General features: G+C 35.4%; 1 protein-coding gene across 1 annotated transcript; it reads right to left on the reverse strand.

Annotated features, from left to right (window-relative positions):
- Positions 1-727: 727 nt before the first annotated feature.
- LOC145725968 (uncharacterized) lies at positions 728-16,908 on the reverse strand. The gene is made up of 10 exons (XM_081974892.1): positions 16,397-16,908; positions 15,957-16,340; positions 10,441-10,575; positions 10,211-10,387; positions 5,728-5,801; positions 4,738-4,807; positions 1,816-1,979; positions 1,586-1,766; positions 993-1,349; positions 728-941 (listed from the first exon to the last, which is right to left on the reverse strand). The coding sequence occupies exons 1-10, from the start codon at positions 16,808-16,810 to the stop codon at positions 828-830; spliced, it is 2,070 nt and encodes a 689-aa protein (XP_081831018.1). The 5' UTR covers positions 16,811-16,908; the 3' UTR covers positions 728-827.
- Positions 16,909-17,141: the final 233 nt, after the last annotated feature.

Here is a 17,141-nt window from a genome sequence, read left to right on the forward strand (position 1 = left end):
GTAAAAAGTATTGTCAGTTACTAAAATAAGTGACAATCAATTTTGCTCAACAGCACTAGTAACTGTCTAGACAGATTTGGTTACAATTATTTTTGAAAAGTGCATTCTTAAAATTACCTAGCTAATTACTGAGTGGATCAACCTATCTAAATATTATACATATTTTCTTATTCCAAAAATACAGCCTGTATAATAAGATATATTTTCATACCTGTTAACCAGCTAAATTCATTCCAGTAATCGCTGCTTGAATCACTTTAAGCTGAAAGACAAATTTATACCGAAAATTTACAAGTTCTCTTCATGTTCAAGGTCCATAAGGATCTCGGCCAGAAAATCCAGAATAAATCTGAAATAATAATTCTAAAGCGGATTCCCCTCGTCAAAACATAACTCATTGTTATTCAGATTTAATTTGGCTTTGCTTACAACGTATAACATATTCCTCCCTAGTTAGCGCTTCGTGTACGAATTGAATACGGAATTTCGCTTTGATCTAGCTAAGTCAAGATAACAAAGCGGGATTTCGGGTTGCACGACGGCTTCTTGCCGTGGATTAATGTTATGCTGACCAAATTATCTCAATTGCAATTCGTTATAGTCCGAGTTAATTATTGGCTCAGATCTGCTTTTCTCTTCGTCTTCCTTTGTTGCAGCGTTCTTGATTATATAATTATCTGAATTCTTATAAAGTGTGCATCATATTCTCATAAATTATGACAAGAAATCAACTGCCTATTCTTAATATATTTTTACAAAAAAACAAACATATTTACATAACCCCAAAAAATAAATTAATATTCTTTCAAGGCAAGATAAAACTATATTTACTTTCTGGGTTTCCCCACTATATAGATCCCTTCGGGTAGATCATTTTCTTTTTCCAAAGTTTCCCGATAGGCGTCGCTCTGCTTACTCGATGAAGACAACGTGTTGATAACCTAAAATGGAAACTTGTTAACTGAATTTTTGTATGAGGTTCAGTAAATTACATTATTATGTCCTGGGGGAGTTGGCTGCGCCACTGGTGGGGCATAGCTACTAACCACACTAGGTTGATACAGTCCATGGTCTCCATTGTGCACTATCTGTGCATGTACTGTAGGAGTCGCTGGTGTTGACGTGTACCGCACTGGTTGCCTATCATACACTGGAGTAACCGGTGTAGTAGACAAGTAGCCCCCTTGTGTGTGATCTCTAGGGTTGCTGGTGTAAATATGAACATTTGGTGGTTGGGGAACGTGGCTAACATAGTAGGCCGGACTGGGCGTGGTCTGATGAACGTAATTGACTGGAACTTGGGATTGTCCATGTTGTTCAACGAAAATCGAGTTTTGGTGTTGATCTTCCTGAAAGTGCCAATTATACGGTAAGAAGAGCTTTAAAACGCCCTAAAGCGATGTTTTCGCTTTGTTATCAAGAAAGCAAATTTATGTGGCTCGTAAAAACATCACGGGGAAGAGGAAAATGCGACTTGACGGAGAATTAGAGTCGTCAAGCGGGCCTAAAATTATTATAAGCCTAAACGACATGCAAGACTTTTGAGGTAATTTTACGCTAAATAAATTTCAGTTGTAACACTTACCGGGACTTCTTCAGGCACATACTGGTATTGCACTTTTTGTCTGGGCACATATTGTGTCACTGGAATTTGATTGACCTCAACTTTTTGAGGGACGTATAGGGCTAGTTTAGGACTTTCAGCTTCAGGCCTTTGATACTGATGAACTTCTGAGTCTACTTCATACCGTACATCCGCCTTATATCTGCAATCTTTTATCAATTCCTGCTTTTTTAAACTTAAGTGATTATTACCCATTTTTGTCAGCCTTGTACGACACAATCTGCAATCTACCATCTGGAAGTTTCACCCTGTACTCTCCATTCGTTGCCTTGGAACTTCTAACCTGCTGATGAGAAAAGTCGTCCCCGGTCGCCTTGTCCAGCACTTTATAAGCAAAAGCGTAGTTGTTGGGAAGCTACGATTTTAAAAGAAAAAAAAGCAATATAGCAATGGTTTTTCCTGTAATAATTGAATCGATCCTAACGAGAGGAGGGCAACATCTGCAGACCGGGCCGCGGGCTAAAAAAGGAGGAGCATCAAAGTTTCAAAAACAAAAAGAGCCTCTATGCCCGGCTCGTTACATTTGATATGCAAATTGGCCGTAAACCTTTGCAGGGCTTTATTCTTGTTCAGTCGCTTGTTTGGATTTCCTCTCTGTTTTCGCTTTAAATATTTGAGGGGTTGTAAGAGGGAATCGGTTCTCGATTTATATGGGTCCTTGTCTAATCGATTTATAATGGTCGCATGTTAACTGGTTTTCTTGAATCAAACAAACAAAAATATATTATGCTTTCTGAATACATACTGTACCTAAGCCTGTTGCATATAAACCTGAGAATGAACAAAATTAACTAGTGCAAAACGAGTTGAAAAGTCGATTTAATCCGTTTAAGATTTTCTTTATAGTCAGTTTAGGTGTTTTGAGAGCAATTTTTGTTGCGTTTCTCCGGGAAAATTAAAATTAAAACTGCACAAAAAAAAAGATTAATGTCGAGAACGCGGTGCACTAGGTGCTGCCGCATAATAATATTCCTAGCTACAAAGTTGGCGAGGAATTATTCTGATATTTGTGTAGTGCTTTACAGGAATTTAATTTTCATGAAGTGAACGCCGCTTTATTTATTATTCCGAAAGAGAAAAGAATTACTGTAAGTCTCGGGTTTAGAATACTAAGATTATTTTAACCTGTTGAAATAACCGTTTTATTTTAAAACTGAAAATGTAATAATTTTTATTTTAGGAAAGTAACAAATAGAAATTAATTACAATTACAACAAATTTGAAATGTACTTAGTTTGCAAAATGGTTAAATAGTACAACAAACAACAAGCTATATAAAACAATTTGTATGTATCATGTATTACTAATTTAAACTAATTGGTTTACTACTGAAAATCCAAAATCAAAATGCTGAAATATGTTGCCAGAATTGATTTGTTTACCATTCAAAATTTAATGTTATATTAAAAGCACTTTATTTGCATACGATACAGAAGGTGAGGCTCAATTTTACCTCACATATTACGGAGTAGAGCCAATCTTCATTTTTGGCTTCAACTTTCGCCAGATTTTGTATTTTCTCTGGTAAATATTAATAAGTAAAGAGGAAAATAGACAAATGACTCGTACGGAATGCGGCGTTGCCAAGAATGCCAGCAATTTGCATAGTAAATGAAACGAAGCCGGTGGTTCTAAAACTTGCAGCGCGAGTTATTGAACGGACAACGTTGGCTTAAATTGCTTTTCTACAGGATTTCATCTTGCAAAGAATATACAGGGTGATGTTAAACATTTTGAAAAGTTGCAATTATTGTAATAAAGAAAATGAGATAATTATTCCAAATTGCTATAGTAACAAAAGTGACTTTATGAAATTACAGACACTAAAACGTCAGGTTCGTAAAGTTGTTTTAAACTTATGTCACCTACTACCTCAAAAAATTAAATCAAACCATGTCAGAATCGGTTTCTCCTACCTGCTACAAACTGTAACAGGTATTGTCTTATGTGATTTAGAGCTCGAATCAGCTAAGAAAAGGCCACAGGCGTCATCAAACGATGATGTCACGATCTCTGTACGTCTCGCTTTAAATATTGCTGCTCTCGTTACTTTCCAAGTTGTTGCAGCCAGTCAGTGGCGTGCTATTATTTTATCAGTAAAATGAAACATTTTCGTCGTTTTTAATAAAGAAAATAAAAGACAACAAGTTTTTCAAAGGAATGGAAACTCCTTCTGCTTCTTTCTTCATAAATTGTAAGACGTTACTGACGATTTCACGGCCTTGGCTGTATATGATAACACCTTTCTTTCCAACCTTTTTGAAAGACATTTTGACAAAATAACGTTTTTTATTCATAACACTATGTGAACTTCAACTGCGACCATCAACAATACAACCAAAACACCAGACTAAAACGGAACCTAACCTAACCCCCTAAGTCTCCCTGTCCGCCACTACATTTTTTTAAACTTGGCAACACCGTTTAGAGTGCCGGCTAGTAAAAGCATATAAAAAGGTCCAAATGTCCCTGGCCGCTGCCGCATCTGTTTTAATTGTGTCCAAGTAAAAACCGTACTACGTTGCCAAGTGGCTTTTTGACCGCTTAACAATATATTTTCGGGAATATTTTAATAGGACGCCTCTGATTATATCTAATGCGACGGCAACTGTAGAAGGAGAAAGAAATAGTTTTAAAAACTGCGTCATTGATGATGCGGTGGCCTTTTCTCATCTGATTCGAGCTCTACAAACTTTTCTCAATAATACAGTTTTCTCTTTAGAACTTTGACATTTATAACATTCTCATATTTAACCTGACAGGCTTTCTAGAAGCACAAATTCAGCTAATTATGTTATAAGTAAAAGCAAAACTCAGAGTCGATCTCCACAAATATATTAATAATAAGTTGTTATCTGCCTAACATGTTTCGGGTGTATTCAGACACCCATCTTCAGAGGCTTAACTAGATCACTAGTCTGATGGCTGTCATTCTACAAGGGGGGGACAGCTGAACCCAGATGTACTAAGGTGGTTTTTTAATTCTACACGGGGGGAAAAAACCTTGATCAAAAAACCCAGTTCTGGTTCTGAGGTGACAGGTTGCTTGGTTTTTATTCTTGAAGGGGGAAAAAACTTAGTCAAAACGTACGGATCTCCATGTCCGGCCGTACCCAAGCCATGAAGCCCCGCACGGTCACACTTCCACAGTGACAAAAAGGGAAAGTCGCCCCTATTTTTAATCTGTTCAATGTCCAACTTGTGAATGTCCACCGCGGTTTTTGTTGTGTGACGTCCCTTTCGTGTCTATTTGGTCTCCTTCAGATAAACATGCAGCTTTTACATCATTCAACTTCCTTGGGTTTTGATTAAGTTTTTTCCCCCTTCAAGAATAAAAAACCAAGCAACTAACTTCTTCTCTTTGACATCAACACTGGGTTTTGATTAAGTTTTTTTCCCCTTCGAGAATAAAAAACCAAGCAACCTGTCACCTCAGAACCAGAACTGGGTTTTTTGATCAAGGTTTTTTTCCCCCGTGTAGAATTAAAAAACCACCTTAGTACATCTAGGTTCAGCTGTCCTCCTTGTAGAATGCTCCCCCCTTGTAGAATGACAGCCAGCAGACTAGTGATCTAGTTAAGCCTCTGAAGATGGGTGTAAAATCACAAATATATATTTGTGGAGATCGACTCTGTTTTGCTTTCACTTACACTCACTACTCCACTGTGTGCATATGGACTACTACTTTTCGATAATTATGTTATAATTGAAAAGTATTACAAAATAAGGAGGGTAAAATCAAAATGGCCGGTTCCTTACGAAAAAAAAACATTTGTTTAACAATACCCTGTTCGCATGCAAAGCGATTCTATGATCATTGTTTGCCTGGATACGAACAGTTTAGAGTGCAAATTGAAGTAGTTTTCCAATACTGTAGGTAGGAGGTTCCTGTCGCGTTTTACTTTACGAAATAATACCTATGCAGGGGGATAAAGGGGGTCGTTTCAGTGGCACCGGGGGGTTTAACAACTGTCGCTTTACCCGGCAACTTCGTAAAACTAGCGTAAAATTCGATAATAAAAATATGGCGAAGCGATTTTATTCGAAAAGGTGAACGTGTAGGAGTGGGAAACTTACCAAATTGACGGTTTTAAGGTCCCTGCGGTGGATAAGTTAGAACTTTGGGGCCCTGCCGGGCCAGAGCTGTGTATATTTCATCGCTGTCGATCTGGCTTGGCTGAAATACGAACAAAACAATTTCATAAACCTACGTCGAACCAATAAAATACGTCTGTATTAAGAGTTGTTAGCGTCACCGGAAAGGTGATTGATAGTTTCGCGGAAACGGGGAGCTAAAAGCGGAAAAGCCGGCGCAAAATGGGATCTGGAGCGCCGCGAGCACCTCATTTTTCGGTTTGCATAACCTGGAATTACTATAGTTTATTTACTTTCCCACTGCGCCCTAGGTTATGCATATTGAAATCTATCTGGGTTCGTCCTAGGTGCTGTTTGAAACTGATATTCTCCTGAATACAAAAAACCAATTCTGTGAAAAAATTGAGAACATAGTATTTAGTGTATGTTGGCATTAAAATCTGCTAATGATTAAAGAGTTCTAGAGCCTCATCAATTCCATTACTGACCTCAAACCGGAAAAGAGCAAGAGAATAAAGTTATCGGTTGTCGTAACCATAGTCACGTAGATGACGTCATACTGAAAAGATTAATAGGACGGCAAACGAGCGGTATATTAAGGATGACGTCCCTGTAACAAACCAGGAATCCAACTTCGGACCGGAGGCACGTTTTCCAGGAACGCTTTTTCTGCTTTGCGTTATTTTGCAGACGGCACATTTCCCGTTTACGACTTTAGTAAAGGTACCATTACTTTCCAAAAGTGCTACATTTTCTATAATGAATGTTTATGAGATTTTTAAGGTGAATTTTATTGTATACTATAAGTCTCATTGATTCCAGATGGATCTTCTTTTCAAGTTAAACATGTTTTTCATCTTTAAATCTGTTTTGGTGTAATAATCTAGGGTATTCCCGAATGTTTGCGACTTAAAAAATTCACCTGCACGAAATCTTCTCACCCCCTACGCCCCTGCAAAAACACATTTCCGTCACATACCGAACTGCGACAATATCAACGTGCTCAAAATAAAAATTTACGGTAGCGCCCTAGAGACCTAAGACGGATCCGAAGCAATTTATATAAATGCCTGACGTATGCACACGTCCTCGTATAGTATAGTAGAACGTTAAAGAACCGCACGCTAGCAATAAGTCTGATTTTGACAAAACCATGCGCAGAATTCGTTGGAATATTTATTACATACTTCCTATTGAACAATCTGGATAATACATATCAGTCATCTCGTTTTTTTTCTAAAAATATTTACAAAGTCTAAAGTAATTGTAAGCCCTGTGGATCCCTGAGTTACTTTCAAATCAGTGTTTCTAACTTTACCGTTCTCTTCATAACGTTATTCGGTAGAATTAAAGCAAAATTTGATACAAATTAATTTTTCTACGAATGTTTGCAAATAAGCTACTTTGCATACGTAAAAGTGTGTGCAAAGTGGCACTTTACCGCACACTATGCGGGAAAAATTTTTTCCCGCACACTTTTTAAAATGCTGATTATACCTTGCAACAGTGGTTTTATATAGACTATTATACATAGAATCTGCTTAGAATTTTGCGTAAAATTCAAAAATGTAATAATATTCAGGGGTTTCATATAAAAAACACGACTTTTTCACATTATTCTTCCGTACAGTTTAGGTAAATAAACCACCTTGTCTCTGTCTTTGAAAATGAGGCTTGTTTCCTTAGAAACCAAAGCTCATTGTCAAACAACGCATTTATATGCAATTTAAAGTCTACAACAGTGTTTATTCTTACTTATTTAAGTTAAAAAAACTATTTTAATAATGGATATCACTGAAGATGAACTTCCGGAAGATGTTCTAAAAGCCGCCAACATGGCTAGTTTGCAATTGCTGCCTCTCAAATCGCGAGAAAAATACGTGAAACAGTACGAGTTGTTTACCCAATGGTGCGAACAAAAGGGGATAAAAACCTTAAGGAAGAGGTACTTTTAGCGTATTTTGTTACTTTAAGCAAAGAATTCAAACCTAACACAATGTGGTCAAAGTATTCAATGCTCAAAAATGTAATAAAATAAAAAGAGACATCGATATCGGTGAATTTTATAAGCTCACTGCATTTCTGAAAAAGCAGAATGTTGGTTTTAAACCTAAAAAGGCGAAAATTTTTACAAAAGAAGAAATATTCAGTTTTATGAACTCCGCACCAGATGAAATTTACCTGTTAATTAAAGTTGCCACTATATTCGGACTTGCTGGTGCATGTCGAAGGGAAGAGCTAGCCAATTTACCACTACAGATATTGAAGACAAAGGAACCTCATAATTGTTAAAATTAGGGATTCCAAAAATCATACAGCAAGAAACTTTATAATATCAGAAGAAGTTCATAACGGAACCTACCTGCAACTGTACAGAAGATACATCGGCCTACGTCCAAAAAAATCAAACAATCGTTTTTTCCTAGTTTACAGAAAGGGTAAATGTTTTTTCGCAAAGTGTTGGAGTAAACAGTTTTGGAAAAATGCCTTCTGAAATAGCTATTTTTTTGAAGTTGCCAAATCCAGAACTCTACACAGGGCACAGTTATCGTCGATCATCGGCAACGTTCCTGGCCCAATTCTGGAGAAGGAATCACTGACATAAAACGCTTGGGGGGTTGGAAATCGACTACGGTAGCTGAAGAATACATTGATGAATCCACAAGTTATAAAAAAGGATTAAGTAACAAAATTCTGACCTTCAATCCTAAAGAAAGTGAAGCAGTTCCAAGTACCAGTATTTTACCTTCAGTTGCTCAATCTGCGATCAATTTAAAAAACGCGACCAACTGTACATTTAACATTAATGTTGTTAATAACAATAAATAGTTATAAGTTGTTGTTTTTAATATCAATAAAAATTAAAAACAAAATGTATAGATATTTCATTCGTAGAAAAAATATTGTTCCTAACACGTGTGCAAAGTAGTTTTCCCGCACTTGAAGCTATGTCTAACTGCTTTCGCGTGTGGGAAAACATAACTTTGCACACTGAATAGGAAAAATACTATTTTGGTACAAATACCAAATTAAATTGTACAAACTTCTGTGCAATCTGGTGAAGGAACTTTGGTGTAGGATTTAAAAGACAAACGCAGATTGAATTCAAGCCCTTTCAGATTATAAATGGACCTTAATGAGTTAACAACCCTTCAAACCACGAGGTGACACTATCCTAGACCGGTCCTATAATCCCCGAACATATTAAAGCCGAATGGACAGTGGACAGGTTTTGCTGATAGCGGCCGGAATTCCACTCTATTATAAAGTTTCATAATTGGCCGTCCTAGACAAACATGCCCTAAAAGCCACCCTTGTATAAAGTGGCAAATGAGAAAGTTTAACGCTTTTGTCTCATTCAATCTTCGTTTAACAACAACAACTATTTTCAATGCAACAACATCAGATTTCAAAGCATCCACACTGTCCAGGGATGAAACACAATACGGCTACCCTCTGAAATCCAACCAACATAATGAATTTACACGTCCAGGACGAAATAAATGTCCCCTCTCTACAACAAAAAAAACGCTTGTACGACTGTCCGCGTTGTATATTTTTCAATTATTTGCGAAGCAGTGCTAATTGCCAGTCGAAATTCCGCGAATTTCGCCCCTCGGAAAAATCAAAATGTGATAAAATAGACACGGGCCCAGGGCCTGGCAACGCCCTTATTTTAGGAAAACAAGCCAATTTGCCGCGTTAAAATGTGTTTCGTTTTATTTTCGGGGGCATGCACTGGTCATTCCGCAATGCCGTAAATAAGTTAGGGAATGGTTTGACCTATTTTTTTTAGTTTGCTCGGCTTTTGTGAAAAGTGCATCTAACTGAATTTCCAACGTGGAATGGTAGACTACACACTGCTAAATATTTGATTTATCCAAAGAATATTCTAGTAAAAGAAAAAACTAGCATTCATATTCATAAAATTCAAAGAATGAATCAGAATATTACAATAAAATAAAAACAACTAAAATCAGAAACGTATTCTACCTATAAAATATAAAATGTCTCTGCGTGTGGTGGGTATCTTTAAATTTTGCATGAATATTCATAACGTGCAATTTTCCTAAAATTAACTTTGTTTAACCGAACCTCATTCCTGACAAATTTTCTGGTTTACTGGCTCTTGGGGAACCGAAACTACGTACGAGGCCAACTTTCGTATCACGAGGGCTCTTTCATAAATATAAATTTACTCCGGCAAGATTAAAACTCCCTCTTTCCCGTTGGATAAATTGGAAAACTTGCTCCGGATGTGGCTAATGAAAAGAATATGTTGCGCGTATGCGGCTATTCGGGAAATTCTCGTTTACGGTCGCAACACGGCCAAATAAACAACCGGACGTACACTCAAGGAGATTTTCTAAACTGTTATCACGTAGTTTTAAAAGGTTTCGTTTCTCGGCATTTCATACTTGGCGAATTGGTGACACTTGACTTTAATTTTATTCATATTACTAAGTTACAAACTAAATTATCAAAACTTACCTTATTAATAATATACTTCCTATTTATGAAATTCTTAATCTTTTGTGCGACTTTGGCGTAAGGAGTGACGTCGATCGGATATTTCCTCCCAGCCTTATTCACTGTGATAATATTATACCGGTTTGTGATTATAGGGTCATCCTGACTTTCGGCAGGGAAAACTACCGGACCTGGATCCTGCTTAAAACATTATTAGGTTCAGAACCGCCAGAAATTTCAATAATACCAACCTGTATTTTGGTCAACTGATGCTCATAAGGATGTGGATTGAAGTTCCGAGGTGCCAGAAAAATTTCTCTTTGGTACTCCTCTACACCACAAGACAAATCCAGGAATAGGGATAGTACAATCACTTGAATGAGTGTCTGAAAGTGATTTTTTGTTTCTCAATTACCTTGTTTAGTACTAATTCCGTGAAATGAATGAAGTTTAAAGGATTCTCGTGAGATCCTTGACTTTTATTTGCAAGCGCAACGAATAACGGAATGACGGAAAAGGATATATACAACTGCGTAATACTGTGTCGGTCAGTACACAATTGTAAATGGGAAACCTACTTATTATTAGTCTATCGAACAGAAAAATTGCCTGTTATTTCTTCGGTTGAAGTCATCATTGAAATGGGTCACGATTTCAAGCTCCAATGCCATGACTGATGCCTTACTGCTTATGTTTAAAGTGAAACTTTACGAAATATTTGGTTGTAGAATATAGTAATATAGTAATATATTGTAGAATTCGTTCATATAAAAAAAAAAAAAACAAATTGAGGCTGGAATTCATGATAAACAAGAGTTTCTTCTTAAACTTATCAATATGAAGAAAATTTTTCAGAAATATTCATTTATCTTCAAAGAACTTTCATTCTGAACGGTATCTCCACATTGTTTTGGTTCCTAAATACAAACTTAAGAAGAATTTTCACTGTCATTTCAATATTCTATAAGTACAAAAAAAATTCCAATTTCCCAAATAAACAAAAATCATCAGAGTGGCTAAAAACACTCGAACCTAAACATCCTTCACATTCTTTCAATTATTACAATTTCATTACTTTATTATTTGATTATTAGTACGTTACGACCTTGCACTAATTTCTGCAAACTTTCAACGCCACATACATTATAATAATGTGACTTAATAAAAAAAATCACTGAAGTGGCGTCAATTAAAAAATCATTACGGCATTGGTGATTTCGAAAAAATGATCAATTAAGTCGTTTTTCTTACGATTTAACTTTGATACCGTTGGTTATTCAAACCACTGACTATGAAATGCGTATTAAATGTGTAACGAACATGTATACGGGTGGATATAATGGAGGTTTTCACTTTGATTGTTGTTATACAATTATTAATAACAGCCGTAGCCAACTGGGTATTACGCAAAAAAAAGAAAAACCCACAAACTGCCTTAGTTTTCTTTTTGATTAGGGTGGAAAGTAAAACCCAACACAGTGTTGCCTGATTTAAAAGCTGGTTTTATAATGACACCATCTAATTAAGAAATAACATTCGATATCATCACAACTGGAATTTTCGCCATTGTTCAGTTATGCATGCACACGCATTTTATTATGCATATTACCCAAGGGGTGTCGTAAGATCTTGTTAAAAAAATGGAAACGGCAAAGTTAATAGTGAGAAAATAGTTTAATTGGCCAATTACACAAAAGTAGCATCCCGACTTAAGTTGCTCAAATTAGTATTAATTAATGCAAATCAATTCGGCCGACTGTATCGTTCCAGATTAAAATAAACAAGACCAACGGTAATATGTTCTATCAATGAAAGTATATTGCAAAGCAATACCCATTGTTAAACAATTTATTCCTATCCTTGAAGTATTTTGTAAATTTGCATTTATGATGGTCTTGCTGTTCAGAAAATGTATTGCACATAAGTAGTAGTAGTAGCTAACACAAAGTTTTATTACACTTTTAAGACACTCTCGTATCTCAAAAATAAAGCAATTAAACAAACATGTTTATATAAAGTATTTTCTCGATTAACAGTTCATGTATTATTTTCCACTGAAATAAGCTGGTTAGTCAATTTTGAAAATTATCCACCGTTGGTCCAAATTGAAATTCATATTTTTTCTTTCATTCACATTTTTAAAAACTCAATTTTTCCAACATTTTTAATTCTGTTATTTTCAAAATTCTACTGTCAATAGTGGTCCTAATTAATTCTTGCGTAAGTGTACTTACATATCTATAATACATATACCAATTAACTTTCTTATCAAAAAATTCTTTATAGAACTATAAAATCACTACAATGTTTACAAATTGCACAATAACAAATCGTTACTATTATAACTACCTAGTAATATAAAAACCAAAGTCGACCGCCCATTGTTGAAACTTCCTTTTAGTCCATTGTTTTTTCTAGATAGGATTAATTTCTTACTACGTACGCCTAATTTGTTGACAACTATTAGAGGACAATCTAAAAAACGCAACAATTTGGCAACTTAGTGAGGTTCCATTGTTTGTTTATTGCTTAAGTAATTAGGGCAAGCGTTATGAGAAAAAGTTTAGTTCATATAAACAATGGCAGTGCAATATTAGATCAGAGAGTTTAGATATTGATTTTACAAATGGGTTTAGAAGAGTTAAGTAATACACAAGGAAACTTAGTAAACAACATTCAATGCAAAGAAAAAACACTTTCCCTGACCATCATCACTTTAAGAAGGCATCTTCAGTGGTCATTAGAAGGAAATTAGCATTTAAGCGATTCAAGGAAGCGCGTTTGTACCATCATGCCGTTTTATGGCAATGTGAAATGCATTTCCTGGTCAAGCTTCCAACCGTAAATCTTTAGGTATTTCTCGCTCACCTGTCTCGATTTCTTCAAAACATCCATGTTCCAAGGGAAAACTTTACAAAGAATAAGCACATCCACTACGTACGACTTTAAATTTCACTAAATATCATTCAGAGTCCCAGAACCACCCGCATATGTACTACACTAAGAAGCATTAAGGCTTTAAGCGTTCTTATATACCTTCCTCTTATACATCTAGCAAAAGTTTCCCACCACTTTGGGTGGTTCTTCACGTTGAACATTCGGTCTATATTCACGGGTATGATTATTTATTCATATGTATGCTTTATATGAATAACGTTCTCTATTAAAAACAAATGAACTTTAATTTAGACATTATTATGCCTGATCTCGTAACGTTGATTTATCATCCTTTGTGGTTCCGTGTGTATACAAACTCATTCATTCATTAGGAAATATTAGATTATTTCTCTGTTAGTAAAAAACTGGTTAATAAACTCATTGTTGTCTTTAGTTAGTAAAAAAAGTGTAAAAACTGTAATAACCTTTCACCTACTTGTTGCTTAAAATGCAGTAAATTTGAAAGTGATTTTTAGTTGAGTAATATCTTTAAGCAGAATACTTTTGTTTGTTACCTACCTACCGACATAAAAACAAAACTGAGAATATCAAATTTGTACGAGCTTTATGGTTTTTGTGTACACTGTGAAGAACAAGTTTGATTTATTAGGAAATGTATAGAATGTCCCATGCTTTTATTAGTTACAAACCAGTATTTTGTATTACCTTCTTTTAATTCCATATAGTGAATAGTTAATTTCGTGTTTCGACCGCATGTGGAAGTCATCTTCAGGACGTACATTTTTGAATTAAATAAATAGACCAGAACTGCTGTAAAATCGAAAGTACAGCAATGGGTTATGAGTTTTCCGGTAAAAAAAAAGATATTAAAAAACACACTACACAATATAAATATAAAAAACAATATCGTATGTAAGAAGAAATAAAGGTTTTGCAATCTTTCTATATAAATTACAGTTTCAATTTATTTCAAAAAATAGATTTCACTCTTCCACAGATTTGAAACTCTAATTAGTCCTACAAATAATTGTCCTAATTATCAAATAAAATGAAAAGCGCCAGGCATTTTTTACTGCATGTTGTGGAAAACATGTTTCAGTTCCTCAACAGGAAATAGGAACTACAATAATGTTTTGTCCCCGGCAACACTGTTGGGGCAAAAGGAAGGCTCTTACTATCCAAAGGAGTATTTATTGCACTGCCAGGTTACATCACATACTTATTATGATTCGGGTAAATCACAAATTATTGTAATATAAGTTGAACGAATGACCAGCAATTACCACGGTAAAAAACTCTAGACTGGCATTTCACCTATTTTTAGTGCGGAAAAAACAACACCGTCACACCCATTTTTCTCTAAAATTTCAGTTATCTCAACAGGCAATATTAACGTAATGGTAAGGAAGTTCGGGACCAAATATTAGTTCCACCGGGTGTACGTGACCTAAAAATAAACTCTTTCATTTTCGATCCACGTTTTACGCCTCGCGCCATTTTAAAGAACCACGAGTTTTTTTTGCGGTTATTTGCATCGCTTTTGCCCACCCCGAACCAATCTGTCGTAATGCGGTCAAGTAGAAAATGTCAAATATGAACGCACGCCCCTGGACAATTCACCAATTACGGTATTTGTTTGGATAACGATTTAGTTGCAAGGTAACCTCTGCTTGACCCCCTGACGTTTGAGTAATAACTGGGCACTTTTAGTCACGATCGTCATTTATACCCGGTGAATCATGTAGAAATTTACTTTTTCTCACTGTCAAACTGCTTTGCAGAGAAGTATTTGTAATTTATTATCACATTTTAGGCAAAAAAGATTTTATTATGTATTGATGAAAACTCAAAACATCCATTTTCAAATTACAAATTGATGCTTTTAAGTATTTTGGAACTGTAATTACAATTTTTTTAACTGCAAACATATAAAAATTAAACCGTACAGTTAATCAAAATTGCAGCTTTGAATGGGCTTTATACACCACAAAAAAACAGTCATAGTGGAGATTTATTTCCGTGTGTAACGATCCGTGCCAAGAAAATGCAGACTAATTTCACACATAAACGTTTACGCAACAATACCGCAAGTTCTCTTCAATAGAATATATCCCACGGAGCCCAAGCAGATATCTGGTTGTATGTTGTGTCATATCGCAGCCTTACTGGAATATATCGGACTGTTAAACTTATCAAAAACTTTGGCGAGAGATTTAGTCGGTTTATAACACATAAAACACCCACAATCGACGACGCGCTTGACTGGTTATAGTAAGAGTAGGTATTTCTCAATAATTTTAGACTTTATTATGCATTAATTCACAGTTGACAGTGTTATGCACACAAAGCCCAAAGTGTTAAAGATCAGCCCCCTTATGAAAAAATCAGCAAAGCTTTACCAAACCCCTGCTTTTTGTTATTTATCATATCATAATTTCATTGATTTTGACTTGAATATAGTTTATAAATTTCACTTTTCTTAAACTTAGTGATGATACTATTTTCTTCCCACCCATACACACCGACCTGTTTACTAGTTAAATTTTTAACAATTACTAGTATTTGCATGAATAACTTCCAGTTTCATTAACATGAGATTTTCTTACCACCTTTGGCACCTTTTAAATACTCTTAAACAATAAAAAATGAAATGTTTAGAATAATTTAGAAAACTAGTGTTGATCAATGTTTTATAATGCAACAACTACCTATGGTTCATTTTTTTTCCGTGGCGGTTACGTCATCGGGTGCACATACATACTTTCTTCTACATTTATATACCATTTTATTCACTTTTTGAATCTTACAACAGTAATGATGAAGAAAATTGTTGCACCATATGTCCAGTAGCATTAACATCACCTGTTACCTGCATTTCTATGACCTGAGGATGATCATCATCACTGTGATTTACCGTACAGTTAGACACAGATGTGATTTGTTTTAATGTCTGAGTAGCAGAGTCAAACACCACCTGGTGGATGTAAAACATGTCTTTCCTCATATCTTGACTTGCAGGTGGATTCTCTGTATGTGGTAAAGCTTCCTGGTGTTTTAGCACAGCTTCCTTAACCCGTTGCGCGGCTTTCTGGGCGGTAAAAGGAGCTGTTTTTACTACTTTAGCTATTAGTTGAGACAGCTTTTCTGTTGGTAGTGCTGTAGGTTTAGGTGGTTCCACAAGTGGTTTACACCATTGCACAAAAAATGCATAGTCTTTGGTTGAATCAACTGAGTGTAAATGAAGAAAGCTTAGCTGAAAATTGCCACTTTACTAATTAGTATAAAGATTATAAAGCTGACAATACAAACCTTAATTAAACTATTCAAACCAAGCTTTTCATATCTACTGATTTTCCTCCTTCCTGGAGTCAGATTTCCAAGTATTTTAACATCCAATATGGCGCGGCACTTACAAGGGTCAAACAACTTGCTAGTGTTTACCGCTTGATTGGGGTAACTCCAACACTGATACTGCTTTCGAAACCTCACTTTAGGACCAGTATTTGATATTTTATGCACCCAAACTGTTTCCGTAACAAAAGAAAATTGTTCCACCCACTGATCGCAACTTGTATTGTAATCTAACTCATCCACAGTGATATGTGTCCGAAATTTTATGTTGTATTGCTTGTTCTCTGTCCATTTGCTGTCGATTATTTCATACTTTTCTTTCATATTACTCAGGATTGTAACAAAATTACTTTTGGAAACATCCTTGGACATTTTTAGTTCAAAGGTAAATAATAAGACTAAATAAAAATGATACTAAAAGGTACAATCAACCACTTTTCTTTAAATGCAAAGTGTAAATAAAAAACATAAAAAAACAGCTGATTTGTTTTGATGTTTATAGGTTAGGTTAGGTTAGACAAATGTCATTTATCAATTGAGTAATGTGTTTCTCCTTTTATAGTGAGAACGTCCCATAACGCGCCGACGGACAGACGAAGAAAACTATATAGTAATAAGTATAAGTCGATAGAATTTTCAATTCCATTTCTATTGACAGGAACATTTGATAATTATTTTCCCTTTCTAGTACATATAGTTAAAA

The sequence above is a fragment of the Ips typographus genome, linkage group LG3 (genome assembly GCF_016097725.1).
Source record: "Ips typographus isolate SLU linkage group LG3, UJ_Ityp_2.0, whole genome shotgun sequence".
NCBI lineage: Eukaryota > Metazoa > Arthropoda > Insecta > Coleoptera > Curculionidae > Ips > Ips typographus.